Source organism: Lethenteron reissneri, chromosome 24 (genome assembly GCF_015708825.2).
Source record: "Lethenteron reissneri isolate LAM-NWPU_2019-01 chromosome 24, ASM1570882v1, whole genome shotgun sequence".
Classification (NCBI taxonomy): Eukaryota; Metazoa; Chordata; class Hyperoartia; order Petromyzontiformes; family Petromyzontidae; genus Lethenteron; species Lethenteron reissneri.
In genome coordinates this window covers 12,928,667-12,950,679 of record NC_083802.1, presented here as the reverse complement: position 1 = coordinate 12,950,679, position 22,013 = coordinate 12,928,667, and the positions used below count along the sequence as shown (strand labels likewise).

Below are 22,013 nucleotides of genomic sequence, written 5' to 3'. Positions count from 1 at the left end.
ACTTTACCGAAAGAATCAAAAAGAGTATGTGTGGAATATTTTGCGGATAGCAGAAGGCAGTGCAGAGACATTATTTGTTGTACTGTACTTGTATGCTGCCACGTCTATGCTCTCCTTCACCTTCGACCGCCCAGCAATGACCGATGTGGTGAAGTGTGACCATAAGAAACTAAAACTATCTTCTATTTTACCAGGTAAGGCCCACTGAGCTATAGAGCTCTTTTTCAGGTTAGCGACCTGGCCACAAATGATAGCTCAACGAAGTGGCTTATCGTGTGGAAATGTATAGCAGCCAAATACTCCAAACGCGTGTTTCTAAATAAGGAAGGAGACACCGGAGGACCCGGATAAAAATCCACACCACCACGGGGAGAACACGCAAACTCCAAATACACAGCAGGCGTCAGTGTCTGGATTGAAGCCACGACCTCCTGTATACCAGGCGAGGTAGTTAACATCTCACATACGGCGTGGGGTAGGAGGCTCTCGTTCAAGTTGAAGCTCAATGTTTGCTCTGTTTCACCGGGTGACAACTCGAGCCACCAGGAGAGTCTCGTTTTCCAACAGCGACCTGGGTCACCAAGCCAGCAATGGGTTGACACAAAAAGGGGGATGTGTTCAAGCACATACGCAGCAATTACAACGCTTATATGACAAGGCTTAAACGGACAAGTACTGCTCAAATCAACGTGCATAAGATAAACGTGCACAAGTCAGAGGGTGGAGCGGTGGTACAAAGGTTAGCGCACCGTACTATAAAGCTGATGACCTGTGTTATCGCTTGTTGACCCGTATCATCCTTGAAAAAGAGACTTGAGAAGAATCAGTGAATTCGCTTTGAAGCATTTAAAAAAAAACGAGAATTCACTTTGAATACTTAAACGAATGTAATAATTTTAGATTTTATTCACACCGAAAAAATAAACCTCAGTGAGTCTCAAGACCTTTCCAAGAGGGGTCTTACTTATGACCATTGGCCAATTTCCTCATTACTGGGTCGATTGTTTTGTGTTTTTAACGGGAGTATGTACTGTATGTTGGACTTCTTTTGCACCGCACATAGCCAACCGTGCTAATTGGAGGTGCGGGTACCTGTAGCAGCTTGCAGGTGAAGGGAGATAATTAACAGACATCACTTCATATAGCTCTCTGAAAACTACTTGCTGTACTGATTAATGTTGAACTGAAACTCCCCTCGTGCGATCACTGCGCGCATGATAGCTCCATCTCTGCAAACAAAACACTAAACGCTCATCCAACGTGCTGGATTAGATGTGGACGCATCTTCATAATCTAGCAATCATACCACAGGATGCGTTGATTACATGGTGGTGGGGTATTGTTATGTTGTAAACGAATTATCATACACTATTGCGTTTTAAAAAGTTGTACTGCCCGGGTTCAGAGTGCAGTGCTCTAACCACGGCGCCACCGCTCCCTCCAGACAACTTAATGCATCTCTTGGTTCTTTCGGTAAAGTCACGTAGAAGGGAAATAATAAAATAATAAAAAAGAAAACATAATAAAATAATTTGTATTATGTTAGGTGAGGACGGCTGCTTGCGTTGTAGCCGAAACGTCGTGAGAATTGTATTTTATTATGTTTTCTTTTTATTATTTTATTATTTCCCTTCTACGTGACTTTACCGAAAGAACCAAAAAGATGAATCCCTGCAGTCACGAAAGCTTTAAATCGAAACTTAATGCATATAATCGTATTTCCAGGGGGGGTGCCATTGTGATGGCAGAGGGCCTCAACTCGCAATTGCCAGATGAGGAATTAAAATCCCGGTCTGGGTGGACAAAATTGATACCTCCAGAGTCCACACAGTGAACGCGACTCTGTTTCGTGTCAAGAGCTTAATTCTTCTGGTAGGATTACCTGCCCAATCGGAATGTGGAATTCCTACCCCTCTCCCACGGATGTTAATGATGATGGTTACCACCCGAATGCTCATCTGCCCTTGTTTTTGACTGCACAGTGATAGGCACATATGTGAGAGCAATGAGTCAGTTACTAAATAATCGTGGGTTTAATGGGCGTGTGTTTTTATATCGTTCTAGCTCAGGGTGCATGCACTGCGTATGGGTGCCCAGAATATATCGAGTTAATAATGCTATGTTAACTTATGCATATATTAGGCTAACAATAGCCTACTCAAACCTTACGATAGTCTTAACTCACGCGATTATGTAAATACAACCCCATTAAAATATTGATTGCCAACGCACTCTCGAAGATTGCAACGGAACAAAGCAACGGTCTCCGCAAATTCTCCACGTACAAATCACGCAGTTGTCAAACCGTTCGGCTCAATTAAATGAGCCGCAGCTATCTGAATCGTGCAGCCAGCCAGGCAAGATTCCCGGGAGGTGAGCGCATCCCAATGCCTGGCACTGGCCGTGTGTCCGCCAATACTGGCAGAGTCTCAACAACAACAACAACAGCAGCAGCAGCGGCATTATCACTCGCACCGCCCTATCTGCCGGAGAGGCGGGAGGCGAGCGTGCGAATGGCGTTATTCGCTTTTGCGGTAGGAGGTTTTTATCATGGGCTTCGTTAAAGTGGCCAAGGTCGTAAGAAATGGTTGGTGGGCAGTGGGGAGGGATGAGCTAAGCAATGAACGTGGATTGAAGAACGGGTGGGTGGGTGGTGGGGCATGGATGCAGTGAGTGGGAGCGGAGTGAGTTATTCAGGCAAATCAGTGGATGCACCTGCACATACGCAACCCGACGAGACTGAAAGGATTCGTGCGTTGATGCTGACCTTGTGAGTATCGCGTTAGTGGTTAGCGCACGGCGTTTTGAACCTGGTGACCTGCGTTCGATTCTCGACCACAGCTAACACAAGTGGCTCGCAATTGATCTCAACCGGCCCTGGGTGAACACGGCCTGGAATGCCACTGCGGATACAAAGACCCCGGGTACGGTGGTGGCCATAGCCAATCCCCTCCTGTGCTGACTGCAATAGGTCCTTGCTAACATCAATTGCCTCAAGAGGTCTGATGAGGACTAATCGAGGGAGTTTTAGCATGTACGAGTGTTCTTGAGAAGTATACAGCGGATTCCCTTTGGGAAAACCGATCTCAGTATAATCAATGTTGCCGATAGAGTTGGGATGTTTGATGGTTAGGCGCACGTATGTATGGACACCAATAAGCAAAGCGGATCAGCAAGCAGCATTTAATGTGATTGGTCTGAACCTCCCAGCTCAATAAGTACGTTCATCGGAGGGACCGATACACATACCTATTGGGGCGCCATGATGGCGAGATGTTAACTACCTCGCCTGTCTGTATGTTTGTAGAATTTCTTTCGCACCGTATGTAGCCAACCGTGCTAATCGGAGGTGCGGGGGAAGGTTTGAAGGGAGTGGATTCGATGCCAACCCTGCCCCGTGTCTGAGACATGACGAGATCGGGCACATTCCAGGTGATTTTGTCATAGGCTGTTTAATCCGAGTACGAGATAGTTGAATTCGTTTTGACTCGCTGCCATAAATAATTCCAGTGGGTACAACAACATTGATATCATTATCACGAAAGTAAATTACAGTCCTTTGGCAACACACTGCTGACGAAGGCTTCGCGCGTATCGTGCCACTCCTGGAGTTTATTTCACCATACTTCACCACACTGTTGGAGGCTAGTCAGTGCGGGTTAGTTAAGTGTATGGTGGTTGTGTGTGTGTGGGGGGGGGGGGGGGTTGCCAGGATAGTTCCCCGTGGTTTAAAACAAACATTGGCATCGTAGGGGGCACAGGTGGTGCATCGGCCAGTCATCTCCGTCAGTCAACCCGTGGTACCTGGGTCTGTCCCGTGACCTCCTGCCAGCGGGCGTTCGACACTTCACGTGGCCATGACGTGCACGTCGCCTGGCACAAGCGCCGTGGTGACGTCACCGACACTTAGTGGCGAATGGCGGTTGTTGTTGGGGTGCCAGGAGCGGTGCAGATGTCACGTTCTGCTCATGTTTTCCTTTGCCGGTAATATAATAGCACTCAGGTTGCAGCGTTCAAAGAGCAGTGTGCTAACTATTGCGTCGATGCTTTGCATCCCCATACACTAATAATATATCTCGATGGACACAGAGAAAGTTACTTTGAAAACTTACTCGGAGAAAATGTGTCAATATTATCACATACTGTGTGCAAACATTGCTGTGAAATGTCAGGTCAATAATAGTCGAGCATAAACAGGCGTTACAGTACTGTAGTTTATAATCGGGCATCATAAAAGGCTTTAAAGGTGTATTGCTGACGCCACTGAGCTCAGGAATGTTTTCATTTGCAAGGTGCTTGTTGTTGATTTTATGAAAAGCACAATGCGTCTTAACTGACGCATTTGTGATACATTCTTGTGTTTACAATAGCCAGCTGGTGACATTCTCATTTGAATGACAAAACACGTTTCTTGAAAGGCACGTCTGCATTTAGAAACTAATCAATGACTCTTTGGTTATTTCGGTAAAGTCACGCGACTTTACCGAAATAACCAAAGAGTCATTTCTGCAGTCACGAAAGCTTCAAATCACGTTTCAATCAATTACTCGTGCACATTGTGGTCACACCCACTACAAAATATAGTGACGTTTTTCGATTTAAAGCTTTCGTGACTGCAGGGATTCACCTTCTTGGTTCTTCCCTTCTACGTGTCTTTACCGAAAGAACCAAGAAGATAGTGACGTTTTGTAAAGCAGTTTAAAAGACCAATCTCTCATTTACTTGATGCAGCTATCGTGCTGTGACGGTTCCACCTGAAGACGGAAGCTTGTGTTGCCTCCGGAACGTCGTGATTTTTATTATTTTTTATCTTTATTTTACTTTTATTAATAAAAAATTTAAATTTTTACCTACGTGACTTTACCGAAAAAAACCGAAGAATAGTTTTAAAGACCACCCGGCGCAGGCAAATACACGTATGACCAAGGACAAGAGCAGACTGCAGCGTATCATCCGCACTGCTGAGAAGGTGATTGGCTGTAATCTACCAACCCTTGAGGACCTGCACACTTTGAGGACCCTGAAGCGAGCGAGGAAGATTGCGGACGATTCCTCGCACCCTGGATACTCTCTGTTCCAGCTACTCCCCTCCGGCAGAAGGCTGCGGTCCATCAAGACCAAAACCTCACGTCATAAAAACAGTTTTTTCCCATCTGCTGTTGGCCTCCTCAACAAGGCCAAGGGCTTAAAATGACTTTTACACTTAAAATGACTGTTACACTTACTATAACATTTTATCTACATAATTACACCTTTCCATACTTACAACGTGTAATCTTATTTGTATTTTTGTATTTTAAGATTGTTTAATACGGCTAATTAACATTTTACATTCGCATTTTATAAGGTCTACTTATTCATAATTTTAAAGATTTTAGCCCTTTGGTATTACTTATACTTTGTAACGTTAGTATAGTTAGAGTGTATACCTTTTATATAAGTTAAGATTCCTACTTGTTCAATGTATGCACCGTCCCGCCATAGTGAATTCCTTGTTTGTGCAAACTTACATGGCGATTAAAACCGTTTCTGATTTCTGATTTTCAGTACATTTACTCCTCTACTTACGAACACTCGACTTACGAACTTTCAGAGATACGAACAAACCTGTCCGTATGTCCAGTTGCCTGTTCGGACCGAGTTTTTAAAGAGAGTAGAGAGGAATCACGGGCACCATAAGGAATTAGCATCTACATTCGCAGACATGAAGAACCAATGGCATCTACATCAGCAGAACATGAAGACCAATGGCATCTACATCAGCAGAACATGAAGAACCTGTGGCATCTATCTACAGGAGATTGTACATTTTTTAAAAAGCCATTCCCCGTGTTTAGTGTACATGCCGTACAACATGTTTGGAATCGACAGGATTAAAGTTGGACTTACGAACAAATCGACTTACGAACATACCTCTGGAACTATACAATATCCTAAAGTATAGTACACACACACACACACTCTAACCATTTAAGAAAGCCACTACTGTTCGTGAGCTTTTGTCAAGAGACATTCTACTATTTAACCAAGACGATTAAACCGTTCCCTTGCAATACATTATCATGTATCCAACAGTGGGGAAAAGGTTATTCAAATATAAATACAGGGTGCTTCAAAATAATGTTAACACTTACATGGGACTATCGTTTTTAATGGAAAAATAACGGATAATACACTGTAACATAACAAATGTATCTCAAAAGCTTAAAAAAGTCAAAGAATCTCCACTTGTTCGCCATCATTGTCAACACATCAAGTTTCAAGTTTCATTTATTAGGTATAACCCTGTGAGCCATTCGGCTCTTGAATCGGGTGCAACCGCAACAAACAAAAAAACAAAAACATGAACAAGAAAACATCTTAAAGTGACTATGTGCAAACAGAAAATCCAAGAAAAGACAGCAAAAAAAAGACAGTAACATGCCTGGAATCTTCTCCAGGTGGCGGTTTGGAACCGGAGGTAGACACCCCAGGCCCCCAGTGGGGGCTGGGGGATTACGCAATAGTTCAGGTCCCTCCAGAAGGTTCCAGAGAGTAGGCGTGGCCAGGCGCGGAGTGACCCTGGGAGCTGTATATAAGGCGGGTTCGCCAGTCGTCGTCAAGCTGAAGACTGACGAGGCAGCTTAGACTAGGACCCTGGGAACCCCCGGACCCAACGTCCTTCTAAGAGCCAGGGCTGAGTGGGCCAGTGGTCGGACCCTGGGAAATCCCCGGGACCCGACGTCCGTCTAAGGGCCGGGACCCAAGGACCTTGGCTCGGTGGGGTCAGCTATCCTCCCCTAGGTCCCCCTAGCTGGAGGGTTGATTTATAAAGAGGAAGTGGTCCCAGTGATGAGGACACGCTAGCCTGGAAGCTATACCTCCCCAGGTAATCGGGTGGAAGGGGCCGATACCCGTTTGTGTCAGGGACCTTGTGTTACCATTATAGTTGTTATAAATAAACGTGTTGCCTCCAAAGAAGACTGAGTCTCCATCATTGCCACTACACATTAACAAAAAATATGGGGCTGTCTTGTTATATTTTAACTATCGGTTTGACTGCAAAGCGTCACATGCCTTCCAAAAGCTTCCTGATCATGTCTGGACATTCTTCAAACTGACCCTATTTACTCTCCTCACTCGTGAAATGTTAAAACCCAAGGTGCAGCAATCATTCGTATTTTTTTAAATTCAAATAATAATACGCAGGATTTAATCTCTCACCGAATATTTTCGTAGCCACTGGTAAGCATCGATTCGGCACGTGACCTGCAGACACAACTCTTTTGAGAGGTATATTAAATGTGGTGTGCCGGGTGCAGTATTCTTTTTTGGGATGCTCACCCATAAGAGAGATCCTGCTAAACCGGACCCTGATAAGGTAGTTGCTGTGAGCAAGTAACATTTACTTCAAACACTTTAGATCTTTTGGCCGATTTTCTCGATGAGCGAAATCAATCAACCTCAAATTTTATTTCATTTTTTTACTTATAAGCATGGATTTGAATACATTTGTGCAAATTGTTCCTTTTATAGACCTTCTGAAACAACAATAGTCATTATATATATATATAACTGTACTTGTGAATGTTAGCTGGTTATTACCACTCTCAATTCCCTTTCTCAAAATACCCAGAAACATTGGCAACATACAGGGTTTCGATTTTACTCCCAAATCGGAACTTCCCAAAATATTATTTCTGGTTTTTGGATTAAAAAAATTGTCATATTAGGATTCTACTCCCTTGATATTTCCAATTGCAGTATGTATTTATGTATGTTGAACTTCTTTCATACCGTACGTCGCAAACTGTGCGAATCCGAGGCGAGAGACAGTTTCACAGACCTAGATAAAAAAATAACAGATGAACATTTTTCCCCAATAGAATATTTGTTTAGGTACGTGCCAAATTAGTTTTCCTAATTATAAGCAAAGACTATTATAATTATCTGAGATTTTTTTTCAGTGGACAGATCATGGCTGACGGCCACTCCGCCATCCATGATCGCGCCGCGTTATTACTGTTGTTGAATTTCCGCAACGTGTTGACATCACACACATCCTTTGTCTATTTTCCGTTGTAACGCAGATTGCTATCTCTGTACAGCCCGACGGGTTCCCAAGGTCATCAGAGAAGTCAACCGAAACCGCGTCGTGAAGAGTGTTTCTGTGGCCCCAAGTCGTGACGCGTGTGTTGTTTCCATGACCTCGGCAGAAGGTGATGACAACGAGCAGCGACTGGCTTCACGGCCCAGGAGTGAGATGCGTTGAATCTCATCCAGTAGATTCGATGAGTTGGTGTAAATTTACTGACCACGATACGCTTTTATAAAATCAAAGTTCCTTTTTTCATTGTTGTTATCTTCTCCGTCTCTTCTGCGTGGTTTTCCCCGTGGGGTTTGTTTTGTTTGAACCCTTGGCTCGCTTGTACAATTGCTTTCGTTCTGAGGCTAAATATACGATTTTATGAATTCCTGGGTTTGTTCCCAACCAATACACCTAGCCGCACTGATAAGCATGGGTCAAACAACGCCCAAGATCGACAGTGTGCGGACGCAATGCATTGCTTCTAATACTAACACAGTGCGATTCTAATCCCGCACCTTCGATCAGCGCGTACGGTGCGAAAGAAGTTTAACATGCGTACGGTTGTTTACATTTTTATTACACTTTTTTGTACTATTTATAAGTACTATACAGTATAATACTTTTACATTTTCAAAGTGCCACAATACAGTAATACACAAATACAGCCACCACGCTTGAATAACACAAAGCTCAAACTCAAAGGGAGATCTGCTTATACTGTGTTCGCTTAAACATCACAACATCAAGAAACGACGACTTCGTTTCCATATTTAATTAAAAACCACAACAACAACAACGGCAACGTGTAATTCACGTTTTCATTTATTTAATTCACAAAATCAAGAAACGACGACTTCGTTTCCATATTTAATTAAAAACCACAACAACAACGGCAACGTGTAATTCACGTTTTCATTTATTTAATTCACAAAATCAAGAAACGACGACTTCGTTTCCATATTTAATTAAAAACCACAACAACAACAACGGCAACGTGTAATTCACGTTTTCATTTATTTAATTCACAAAATCAAGAAACGACGACTTCGTTTCCATATTTAATTAAAAACCACAACAACAACAACGGCAACGTGTAATTCACGTTTTTATTTATTTAATTCACAAAATCAAGAAACGACGACTTCGTTTCCATATTTAATTAAAAACCACAACAACAACAACGGCAACGTGTAATTCACGTTTTCATTTATTTAATTCACAAAATCAAGAAACGACGACTTCGTTTCCATATTTAATTAAAAACCACAACAACAACAACGGCAACGTGTAATTCACGTTTTCATTTATTTAATTCACAAAATCAAGAAACGACGACTTCGTTTCCATATTTAATTAAAAACCACAACAACAACAACGGCAACGTGTAATTCACGTTTTTATTTATTTAATTCACAAAATCAAGAAACGACGACTTCGTTTCCATATTTAATTAAAAACCACAACAACAACAACGGCAACGTGTAATTCACGTTTTCATTTATTTAATTAACAAAATCAAGAAACGACGACTTCGTTTCCATATTTAATTAAAAACCACAACAACAACAACGGCAACGTGTAATTCACGTTTTCATTTATTTAATTCACAAAATCAAGAAACGACGACTTCGTTTCCATATTTAATTAAAAACCACAACAACAACAACGGCAACGTGTAATTCACGTTTTTATTTATTTAATTCACAAAATCAAGAAACGACGACTTCGTTTCCATATTTAATTAAAAACCACAACAACAACAACGGCAACGTGTAATTCACGTTTTCATTTATTTAATTCACAAAATCAAGAAACGACGACTTCGTTTCCATATTTAATTAAAAACCACAACAACAACAACGGCAACGTGTAATTCACGTTTTCGTGTATTTAATTGTTTCAATAACACTGGCAGTGGCTCGCTGTTGTAGTGTCCACAGTGCAGCAGCATTAGTGTATTCGCCACGTCATCCACATCATGACAAGAAACTGGGAAGTGAAGTCCGGCATTGTTGTCGTGTACGTAACCGCAGCTTTCCGAAAGTTACGCGTATTAGGAGGATGCGTGGCGAGTGACTCATTCAGAAAGGCTACGCACACGCGTACACCCTTACAAACACACCCTGATGGGGGCAACCCCAGTACCTCCGTATATAAACACACACACAGCGAGGGAGCTGTCCACGACAAAAGGGCTTCATCACATCTTCTCTTCCCTTGCCAAGACTCAAGAAAACGTAGTCATTTCTCGCAAAGCGGGCGAACTATAATAGTAGCCACAACACCGTTTACGTATATACACCCGTGCCGCTATACAACACCGCCGACACACACGCACGCACACACACACGCGCACGCACGCGCACGGGCTGTACAGGTGAGCGCAGGTGATCAACAAAGACGCCCCCGCGCAGCACAGCCATGCAAGCCACCAGCAAGTACGTGGCGATGGACTGCGAGATGGTGGGAACCGGCCGCGGCGGCACGGAGAGCGCGCTGGCTCGCTGCAGCATCGTCGACTACAACAAGCGCGTACTCTACGACGAATACGTCAAGCCCGAGCAGCCCGTCACCGACTACCGCACGCGCTTCAGCGGCATCCTGCCCCGTCACCTGGTGCACGCCACGCCGTACGAGGAGGCGCGGAAGGAGGTACGGAGGAAGAGACGCGGGGGCATGGGGGCACGGGATGAAGTGCCGGGCGCAACGGGAAGTGTGGGACGCTCGTTTGTTTCAAAGCGCTTGCTGCTCGTTGATGAATTCGTCATCGTAATTATCAGTGTCGATTGGAGCCACACCGGTGGATGAATTCCGGCTGCTGCTGCTGTTGTTGTTGTGGTCCGTCGCGGGGTAGCGATGTACTGTATTGATAATAATTCGCCTACTAACTGCAGCATCATCACTATCAGTCATGATCAATCCACTGCTGGATGAAGGCTTCCCCCCCTGCCTGTAGTTGTCCTCTGTTATGGGCCAGTAATGTGATAATACTAATAATTCACGTTGCTTCTACATTTTAATTGTCGCAGTCGGTCTTGATGAATCGACTGTTGGATGAATTTATCCCCAAGCTATTGTCATCTGTCACGGGCCTACGATGTAATTATAATTCACCTATCACCTGCATCATCACCATCGCCATCAAACTGAAGACTTGGAAATATTTCGTACCGGGCACACAACATTTAGTGTAGGATACCTTTCGTTATGGGATCTGGATAATTGTCAACAGGCTCACCTAGTCGACCAGCGGCCCAGAACATATTCCGTGAAAAATAAAGCCCTGGGTTGTATTACCTTTAACATGTAATGACACTGTGCAAAGAAGGCTAGAGTAACTTATTGTGTTTAAGTGTTATTTCAATAATAATTGGTCGTATGATACGTCCTGTGGTACCGCCATAGTAATGTGGATTTAACAGGCTCTGCGAAATGAGGTACGAACACAAATGGCATGAATTAAAATGAAGTTTTCAGTTCTTCATGTCACGGCAGCTTCTGTTTATTCAGGTGCAGTGTCTGAGCAATGTAGTGCCGAGGACCTGTTTCTGTGCGCATAAAATACGAACTTTAAGTGGTAATTTACCCCCATGGGGTTTTCATTCAAAGTGGTATCAATTAAGGCGTAAAATCAATAAAGTGTTTGAATCATATTCTTAGGTGTTTTCGGTAAAGTCACGTAGGTAAAACATCAAAATTAATAAAATAATAAAATAAAATAAAGATCACGACGTTTCGGAGGCAACACAATCAACCAGCTGCTGAGCAGTAATCGGGTGACGTGGATACTTAGACTGGATATAATCTGTGTACTAAGGTAAGCAGACCTGAAGTTTATGATGGATATACGAGGGCACTTTTAACATCTAATTACCTTGGATTTCCCGAGATATGAACAGACGCCACCTTGTCAATGATTGAAGCATTACATCATGATTGTATAGACATACAGTAATAAGGTACACAAATGTTGTTCCAACAGCTGATCCCGCTTCTTTGATGATGTGAGCAGTTGTTTCTTTGGGTTAGTTATTGCCCATTTTGCAAACTTCAAAAGGGCACTTCTTCATCAAGTGTGACAGCGTGAGCATCTACATCCTCATCTGAGAAAATATTTGTTCGCTGGGGTATGCGATCTTTTTTTGTTTTGCTGCAGGGATCTGCATATAATCCCTCCATTAGTTTTAGATTTTACGTCTCCGGCATACGTTATGAATTGACCATCGCTCTGTAATGGATTCCTATTCGTGATTTACTAATCATCGTTATTGCGTTGTATTATTTACGGTCTTTTCTCATGCTTTGCCTAATTGTTTTTCAAAATTACGTCCAATGGTTTTGCTTAACGCCTTTCATTTGGCACAATCATACATTTTCATATTATTACATTTTCTTCCACATGCTTTTTGTGTTCTAAAGTAATTAACGAATCCTCTTTGTTTAATTTCCCCCTAACTTCAGTGAGCCGTTCCATTGCAATGCTACACACAGTCACGTAATTACCAAGCGGAGAAATCATTACCAAAGATTAGTAGGAACTAATAACACAAAGGCTCAAGCAAATATTTGTAAGCACAGCGTACACACGCTCTACAGCACAACGTGCACCTGGAGCATAGCTAGTAAAGTGAATATTGACTCGAGACTCGAGATGACATATGCCTTTCTATGGCTTTGGCATTTCTCTGTGAGCAACCGGTTTAAACTGGCGAACGGTATCGCTGATGTGTTTATTGAGACTGGTGTGCGTGCCCCAGTGTTTGTGGGTAGCAGAGGGTTCAACAGTTAGCGCGCTGCGCTCCGCTACGAAGCGAGTTCGATTCCATCTCACGGCCAACATTGGTGACGATTATCTCAACCAGTCCTGGGCCCTCCCCCCTAGGTCGACTCAACCTCAAATGAGTACCTGGTGCGGTGTGTAAACATCGTTACTCCGGAGACAAAAGGCAGCCGGGCGTGGTGCTGGTCACCCACCCCCTCGTGTGCCGTTCCGGCCTTCATAGGTGCTACTCGCTAACAGCAATTATATCCAACAGCTTGTTGAGGCTATACGAGGGATCTTTGTCTTTGTGAGGCCAAGCGAAGTAGTCAATTCATAATTCCTCTACCACCTGCCTCCCCCAAGTGCCTCTGAATTGCTTCGAGTCAAAAGGTATTTTGCTCATCAAATACTCATTACTGCATTTTTGTCGATCCACTGCTGGATGAGGGCGTCCGCATGACGTGCGGGTCGTGGGGGAGGCCATATCATTGCGGGTTGCTGAAGGCGGGGGGAGCGCAGACACGAAGGCATATGAGCACAGTACGTCGAGTAGAAAGAACAATGTAATGCATTTGCTGCACTATCCTCTGCTGCCCGCCACGTAGCCCTGCAAAGCCTATAACAACCTGTTGCGTGTGATGGTCACCCATTCAAGCAGTGTCCAGGCTCAAACCGGCTTAGCGTTTGGGATATGACGAAATCAAGGGCATCCCCGGCTATTTGATAATAATCTTGATTACTTATTGCTTCGTTACCGCAACACTTTTGTAATGCACGTTTTTCTCCATTCAAAGGTTTATGTCGAAACTCTTTCTGCCTTTTACATGAATTGTAGTTTTACAATCTCCCTGTTTTCCAAGTATGGCGCTACTTTTTATAAAGGGGAAATCCCTTGCCCTTACTTTGATTTAATTGTGGTTTGCATGACGCCATGCCATCCGTCATTTCAGTGACACTTCTAGGTAATCGTTTATCATTTATATTAGTAGTGTATCACACTTTTAGACTACAATTTCCAATTCCTAGCATATCAGGGTTAGCTTTAGGGTGAAAGTTTCGTGTTATTCATTATTCATTGTGTTGCAAACAATGACATTGTGGTTGCAGAAATATCTTAATTTTGATATGAACTTATATTGGCAGATTTCTGTTTCATACATAGGGCCTTAAAATAACCATATGGGTCTACAGCAATACAATATGGATTTATCTAGCATCTCAATGCAACTGCATCTTAAGATGCTGTACACAGCAGAAGGCATAATTAAGTGTATAGAGATGTATGCCATTATTTTTAACTCTCTGTACATATTTCGATTTAAAGCTTTCGTGACTGCAGGGATTCATCTTCTTGGTTCTTTCGGTAAAGTCATGTAGAAGGGAAGTAATACAATAATTAATATTATATTATTATATTCTTTTATTATATTAAAATATTATTAGATTATATTATTATATTATTTTATTATGTTTTATTTTTATGTTTTTATTACTTCCCTTCTACGTGACTTTACCGAAAGAACCAAGAAGATGAATCTCTATACATAATTAAATGTACTTGGATACATTATACAGGCTAACACCACATATACCATTCGAGAATATTGACAAATTTGAACTCACATGTTGATGAAACTTAATATAATACAATATTTCAATGTTTTCTTTCTTTAAAAGCTTCAAATCAAGATTTAAATGTCTTCTTTCAATTAATCCACCATGTGTTTCATCAACAATGCTGATCAGATGGCATTCTTAAATACAGGGGCTCCTCTACTTACGAGCACTCGACTTACGAACTTTCAGAGATACGAACGAACCTGTCCGTATGTCCAGTCGCTCGTTCGGACCGAGAGTCGTAAGTTCAACTGCTGCGCAATAGATGGCGGTGGTGTCATCTACATCTGCAGAACATGAAGAACCAGTGGCATCTGCATCTACAGGAGATTGTACAACTTTTAAAGCCATTCGCTGTGTTGAGTGTACATGCCGCACAACATGTTTGGAATCACACAAGTAAAGTTGTTGGACTTGTAAACAAATCAACTTACGAACAGACCTGTGGAACCTAACATGTTCGTAAGTAGAGGAGTCCCTGGAGTCTAATGTTCCAGGCCATGGAAATTACTTTTTACCGAGCTGGGGGTGATGGCCCATTCCTGTGATCCGGAAACATCCGATGCAATTGTTGGTGGATTCCACATATTTGTAAAATTCCCAAACATTCTGGGCTGCGAGGTGTCTTGGATTGATTTGTTTTTGCGCTTTTGTTGTTATCCCCTCGTGTATGTGGGTAGTTCTCCATGTACTCTGGTTTCCCCCTACATGCCCAAACTCTCATTAATGGAATTAGCCAAAATATCGCATCACAGCCACCGTTGCAGAAATCAACTCAAGACTCAATGAGGCTTTTCTGAGTAAACAAAAGGCATTATTATCATAATTTTTTTTGGCAAAATTATAAACATTGAAGCATATAATTCAGCAAATGGTTGCCACTTGTTTGCTTTGTGATACCCCGATATTATTGAGTTTAGTTTGGATATTTATTTAATTTTATACCTCTCATATAATTTGCACTCTTATCGTGTTCTTGAATTGTTTGTTGTTGTAACGTTCTGACCTGCCCCGACTGGACATCTGTGAACAAGAGCTTTATAGCTCGTCGGATTCCTCCAGTCTAAATAAATATTCTGATTCTGATATACAAGGTGTCTTATTAAAATGTCAAACAATGCCACGTAATTATTAAGAGACAGGGCTAAGTGCGTTCCTGGCTCATGCGTATGCACCACATGCCCCGCAGATCAAGAAAATCCTGGAGGGAAAAATAATCATCGGCCACGACATGCGGCGGGACTTCTCAACCCTGGGCCTGAACATCCAAATGTTCGACACGCGTGACACGTCGCTGTGCGAGCCGCTGCTGAAAAAGGCAAGGCTCACCGTTGGCAGGAGAGCGTCGCTCAAAAATCTAGCAAAGATCCTGCTCTCAATCCAGATCCAGGTAAGGCTGCCTCGCTACCACACAGGTTTTCCACGGTTGATCTCTATCGCTATCTGATGTGATTCGTTTTCTTTCCACCCCCCCCCCCCCCCGGTTGTACCGCCAATTGTTCAGCGTGATGTCCGGCGTGGTGGTCAGTTGCCTCCGTATTGCTCTTCTATTGCTACTACCATGGTTGACTGTTCTCATTGACTTCGCTCATTAATTCCTCTGCCCATGTGGGGTGCTCTCTTTAGTAGATGGTCTTCTTAATTTTCATTGACACTTTTAACCACCAGACTGATGGTCAAAGACACTTCCCGTTCTGTTTCTTTCCTTGCTCTGCTCGACTCTGTAGTTCCATCCCAGTGTCTATTTTCCCATGGTCTTAGTCCTAACCTTTGATTGTTGCTGGCCACTTGGCATTTTTTTGCCCTTTGGGCCTGTGCTCAGCAACCGTGATATAAAATAAATGAAAGTCCGGTTCCGTGAACGTGAGCGTTTTTTGCACATTGGATAATGGTTTTCGGCTGAGTCGGCCTCGGTGAGTATCCATTCAATGTCAAGATACAAATACCCCCTTCATGTGGCCGGAGAGGAACTGAGTTGTATTCACAAAGAAATACAATTGATAAGATCACGTTGTATTTAAACCGACAAAGTTGACAAAACAAACAAAAACAGATTTAAAACAATGCAAATGAGATGGTACAGGACGAAACGAACAATCTTATTCTTGAATTGAATCGTCATCCGAAATAGTGATTCTTTCTTTTAAGTTCCGTGAGTGGGTGGGGTGTGAGGGGCAGTGGATACGTTGTCACGTGCCTGCTAGACACAGGCAGGTCTGTGCATGCTGTCTATGCAAACAGTCATATAGGCATGTGATTATGAGTCAAAATACTGTAACTCACAGGTTCTACTGTCATCTGTCTGCCCATTCCAAAGTACTGTATCCAGTAAGGGATATGGAGTTTTTTTTTCGTTATTAAAGGTTTAAAATGGAAAAAAATAGCAGGTATAATTCTTTTGAGGATGAAATCCCTATTCATATTTTTTTTCGATTTAAAGCTTTCGTGACTGCAATGATTCATCTTCTTGGTTCTTTCGGTAAAGTCACGTAGAATGGAAATAATAAAATAATAAAAATAAAACATTATATAATAATTCTCACGCCGTTTCGGCCACAACGCAAGCAGCCGTCCTCAGGTGAAGAACAGGTCTGTCATAAATACAGAGTCATTCAGACGCCGTCGTGAGAATTATTTTATTATGTTTTATTTTTATTATTTTATTATCACTATTCATAGTTTCATTAAAAAAATGGATGGTAATTCATAGCTATTTAAAAAATAACGTGGTAAGTTATGATTGGAGGAGTGCATCTCTTCAACAGCGTTTTGACCCTCTCTGAAAATGCCACACCGAGGTCTCGTGCTGCTTTGACTGTCGGTAGTTTTTGGAGTCTGTGTTTTTGTACCGTACAGGTAAAACCCGTTTTGTCAACTCACTGCTGGATGAGCACTTCCCCCATGCAGTGAATCACTGTGCCTCAGTCTCTATGCGCCCACTGCCTTTAGCAACCAGCCCATTCTAACATGGCGAGGCATGGTCAACCAGCAATAGATTGACTAAAAATCCTGTAAGCGTAAACAATAATTCTATCTTCTTGGTTCTTTCGGTAAAGTCACGTAGAATGGAAATAATAAAATAATAAAAAGAAAACATAATAAATGTTTATTTTATTTTATTTATTTTATTATTTCCATTCTACGTGACTTTACCGAAAGAACCGAGAAGATGAATCCCTGCAGTCACGAAAGCTTTCAATCGAAAAATAATTCTATCGATCTGTTTAATTCCCATCCCTATTCCCATCATCATCATCAGACACGCTCCATCCACGGCTCGATGAAGGCCTCTCTAAGCTGCTGCTGCCGCCGTCACCACCATCCCTCCCTCGCGGTATTTCTCATCCCTATGCTGTGCCCCCTTCTCCGTTGCACAACAGAACAGTTCAGAGGGGCACTGTTCGGTGGAGGATGCCAAGGCAGTCATGGACCTCTTCAGACTGGTGGACAAAGAGTGGGAGAGGGGTCCACACTCGTGGGCCGAGGCCCCACGCCCGCGGCGTTACCAGAACCGACGATACAACTTTGACATCGACTTCGAGGACTACAATAGCTGCAATGACTGTTGTGATGATGATGATGATTACTGTTTTGATTGATGATACGCTTAATTTGACAGGTGCCGTTGCGCATAACAACGGTTTACATTTTGAAGCACGTTTTCAAATTTAGCAATTCTTCATCGCACCTTGCTTTTTAAACTGTAGTCTTTAAGAGGAACCGATTTTGTCATGTTGTAAATGTGTACAAATCTTGAACATTTTACTGGAATGTGCCAGAGAATTAAATGTATAGTACTATATTTTTAAAGTGATAATTAAACGCGATCGAGCTATGTATATTTGTACACTGTTTTGTACGCTCACACAATCATACATTAAAAATATATTCACAAAATTGTGGATATGACCCATGGAGCCTTGGGCCCCGTGCTGCACATTGAACCCGGTCACTTGAGTTTGATTCCATGGTGGCAAGTTGTTAACTACCCCGCTTGAATCGACAGGCTCAGCAATGGCAGAGCCAGGATTTTCAGGTAGGGGGGGGGGGGCAACCCCTCCAGCAATTAAAAATTATAGGAGTTGCTAGTAAGTAAGGACTTGTTCCTTGCTTTTTAATCGACGCGTGTGCGGCGATGGTGCAGCCATCGATCGAGGGTCGAATTCAAACTGTGTGTGATCGGCATCGCGCTCCCTGAAGGTGAATGCCTTCAGGGAAGTCGTGTCCAGTATATGCAACTGCACACTATTCTGAGTCACTTATAACTGCTTTGCCCTTACTTATTGCCAATTATGGAATCAGACTATTGTCCTACGTAATAATATGCTACACAGTGGCAGTGGGGGTCGCAAAATGCTGACTTGTTACTACTAACCCCCAACGATCTGATCGAAATTAGGGATTTCGATCTGATCATTGGGGGGGCACGTGTCAACCCCCCCCCCCACTGGCTTTGCCAGTGGACAGGAGGTCGTGGTTTCGATCCTGACCCTGACGCCTGTATATTTGGATTTTGCATGTTCTCCCCGTGGTCGTGTAGATTTTTCTCCAGGTCCTTCCGTTTTTCCCTCCACATTTAGAAACACGTGTTTTGAGTATTTGGCTTATATAAATTTACACATGATAAGCCACTCCTCGTTGAGCTATCATTGGTGGCCACCATCACTTCTGAAAAAGATCAAAATAGCTCGGTGGGCCTTATCTGCTAAAATAAAAATAAATAGTTTATCGTTTAATTTTAGTTTTGGAATCATGCCCAAGGCAACATCAATGTGGGAGTGATATCGGAATGAGTCGGGGTCCTCCCCTTCAACCCGCACAAACCAGCATGGTGAAGCACAGCGAAACAGCCCACCACCCCCCCATGATCAAATTGTGTAGATAGGCCTTCAACCAGCAGTGGATTATTTTTACGGAAAAAACTGTCAAACAGAAAAATAAAAGCAACCCTCCGGGTGCTTTGCACATTCCGCACACCATCTCCAAACAGCCGGCGGGTCAAAAGAGACTTCACCTATTTTTTCTGATTGATCAGTTCATCAGCAAGAACAAATACTGCAATTTCACAGCACATGATTGTACTTGTTTCGCCAAACGCTGTCCCAATTATTACATGTTGCAAGGCACTCACTTTGTGTTCCCAGCCGCTGTGTTAAGGTACACGTGCTTTTTGCCTTTGATGGATTCACAAAGGGCTGCATCATCTGCAGATTATCATCTGCCAAAATGTGCCCAAGAATGGAATCCGAATCGCTGGTGTCGGAGCTCGCCGTTGCCATGTGCTTGCACGCCATATAGACCTGCACATACTACTGCGATGCATACTTACAATGTAGAACAAAATATAACTTGCCACTGAGGTATTGGGCCTGTAAATGTGTTAACAGAAGCAAGAGCAACCGTGACACGTGGAGTAAGTCTTCATTTTATTGGTTCTTTCGGTAAAGTCACGTAGAATGGAAATAATAAAATAATACAAATAATAAAACATAATTCTTATGTTTTATTTTTTATTATTTTATAGTCACGTAGAATGGAAATAATAAAATAATAAAAATCATTAAACATAATAATTTATTATGTTTTATGATACGTGACTTTACCGAAAGAACCAAGAAGATGAATCCCTGCAGTCACGAAAGCTTTACATCGAAATTTAAGTCTTAATTATTACATTGTTGGAATAATTAGCAATCATGTCTACATAACTAGGTCACCCATAGAAAAATGTACCATCCTGAGTGAGTTCACTGGATGAAGGTCTCTCCGTGTTGTGGGGGTCATGGGGGTTTGACAATGCTTGAGCATGCTAGCCAGCAAGGGTCAGCTAAGGGTGGAAGCCCAGGAATAATAGTTTTAATAAGTGGTGTGTAGCGGCCTCTAGTGGTTGTTAATATCACATTAACCAATAAAATCATGATTCTTGGCCATAATTTTCGATGTTATCTATCGTGGACATTCCTATAAATGTTTATGAATCGTTACACCGCTGATAGCTAGTAAATGTATACATGCTTGGCTAGTAGGACAAATTAGTAATTTGCTAAATGCTAACACGTGCTTTCCTTAGTCCGCTAATTGATTAAAGAGTGGGATGTTGAAGCTAAGAGCTTTAGTGTATGCTTTATAATTCCCCACAATAGATGTGACATCTAAGGTGACTCGATCATGCATACCACCCATGGTGTTCCTACCTGTTGTATTAAATGTGAAAGCTTTTATCAGTTGATTCGATTTATCTCGTGCTAAATAAGGGTGGTTGGTATTCATGACAATGTTTTCATCACCAGTTGTTTTTAATAAAGCGCAAACAACAACTGGACTGTTATCTTGAAGTACATATACAAATACAACAGGAGCCGGTGGTATAATTCGTAATTATTCAGTACCAAAGTGACGCTAAGGTGGTGCATAACAATCCACGGCAAATGGTAAATATGTGATCAATTACAGAGATGCCTGATGCCATTGTTTTTTAGAGGGACTGAACCCAAACGTGAGGCTTTAGTCCAAAGTCCATGCTCGTAAAAGCATTTTCGATGTATCTGGTCAGGAGGACACATTGCAACGTTGAGCTCATCTTTATTGACAGCACTATCACTGTTGCTGATGCAAATTACGTACACTAAACTAAAAAAAACTACGTGGGCCATGGGCCAGAGATGAAATCTAATATTTGTTGTAGCAATTCGGTGAAAGTCCTGCCCAAGCCATCACCATACCCCCTTCATGGCCCGCCGATGTAACAATCCACCTTGCACCTGCACACACGCGGATTCCATTGCTCAGTTTCCTCTGTGGATGTGGCTGATCATGATTATTGATATTCTTCATCACCAGCTGTCGTCCCTTCGAGGGATGTGCCCCGCGAACGCCCACCTATGAACGTTGTCATTTACCTGAATATGTTGTAAACTCATCTTCTTGGTTCTTTTGGTAAAGTCACGTAGAATGGAAATAATACAATAATAAAAATAAAACATAATACAATTATTTTCACGACGTTTCGGCCACAACGCAAGCAGCCGTCATCAGGTGAAGAACATGTCTGTCGAGAAGACAGAGTCTGAATTTATTATTTCCATTCTACGTGACTTTACCGAAAGAACCAAGAAGATGAATCCCTGCAGTCACGAAAGCTTTAAATCGAAATGTTGTAAACTCCCATGTGTTCCTCTGTCTCAACAGTGCGGTTCACATCAAGCTTCTGCGACTATGTCGGATTTTTAATTCGCACCACCTGAGTGGCAAAGATTTAATTAGCTCTGTGCTGTATGTGTAGTAAATACAGAGGGGGACTGTTGGTCACAGATTGTGCGTGCTGAACGGTTACCAATTACGAAATTGGATGTGCGTTTTGTACTGCTGCATGAGTGAACAAGCCGTTTCGAGATTGTCCTTTGGACGGGGTGATTGTGACACTTGGTAATGAAAAAAACCGCATAGCGTGAGGGAGGGACCTTGAAACTCAATGAAGCTTCGCCCATCCACTGGCAGGTCTCTTTATTTTTACATTAGCTGCAATGTCACGGTGTCCGCCAGGAGGCGCCACCGCTCATTGCAATT

The 22,013-nt window shown here is 42.6% G+C and overlaps 1 protein-coding gene across 1 annotated transcript; it reads left to right on the top strand.

The window, feature by feature from the left end:
• The first annotated feature begins 10,121 nt into the window (after positions 1-10,121).
• LOC133346615 (interferon-stimulated gene 20 kDa protein-like) lies at positions 10,122-20,764 on the top strand. Its single transcript, XM_061558314.1, has 3 exons — positions 10,122-10,720; positions 15,637-15,837; positions 17,828-20,764. The coding sequence occupies exons 1-3, from the start codon at positions 10,490-10,492 to the stop codon at positions 18,044-18,046; spliced, it is 651 nt and encodes a 216-aa protein (XP_061414298.1). The 5' UTR covers positions 10,122-10,489; the 3' UTR covers positions 18,047-20,764.
• Positions 20,765-22,013: the final 1,249 nt, after the last annotated feature.

Bases quoted from the DNA above. Each gene is read 5' to 3' on its own strand.
- LOC133346615 (XM_061558314.1), top strand. From the start codon at position 10,490: ATGCAAGCCACCAGCAAGTACGTGGCGATGGACTGCGAGATGGTGGGA. The intron at 10,721-15,636 runs GTACGGAGGAAG...CATGCCCCGCAG, and splicing joins ACGAGGAGGCGCGGAAGGAG to ATCAAGAAAATCCTGGAGGG. The intron at 15,838-17,827 runs GTAAGGCTGCCT...GTTGCACAACAG, and splicing joins TGCTCTCAATCCAGATCCAG to AACAGTTCAGAGGGGCACTG.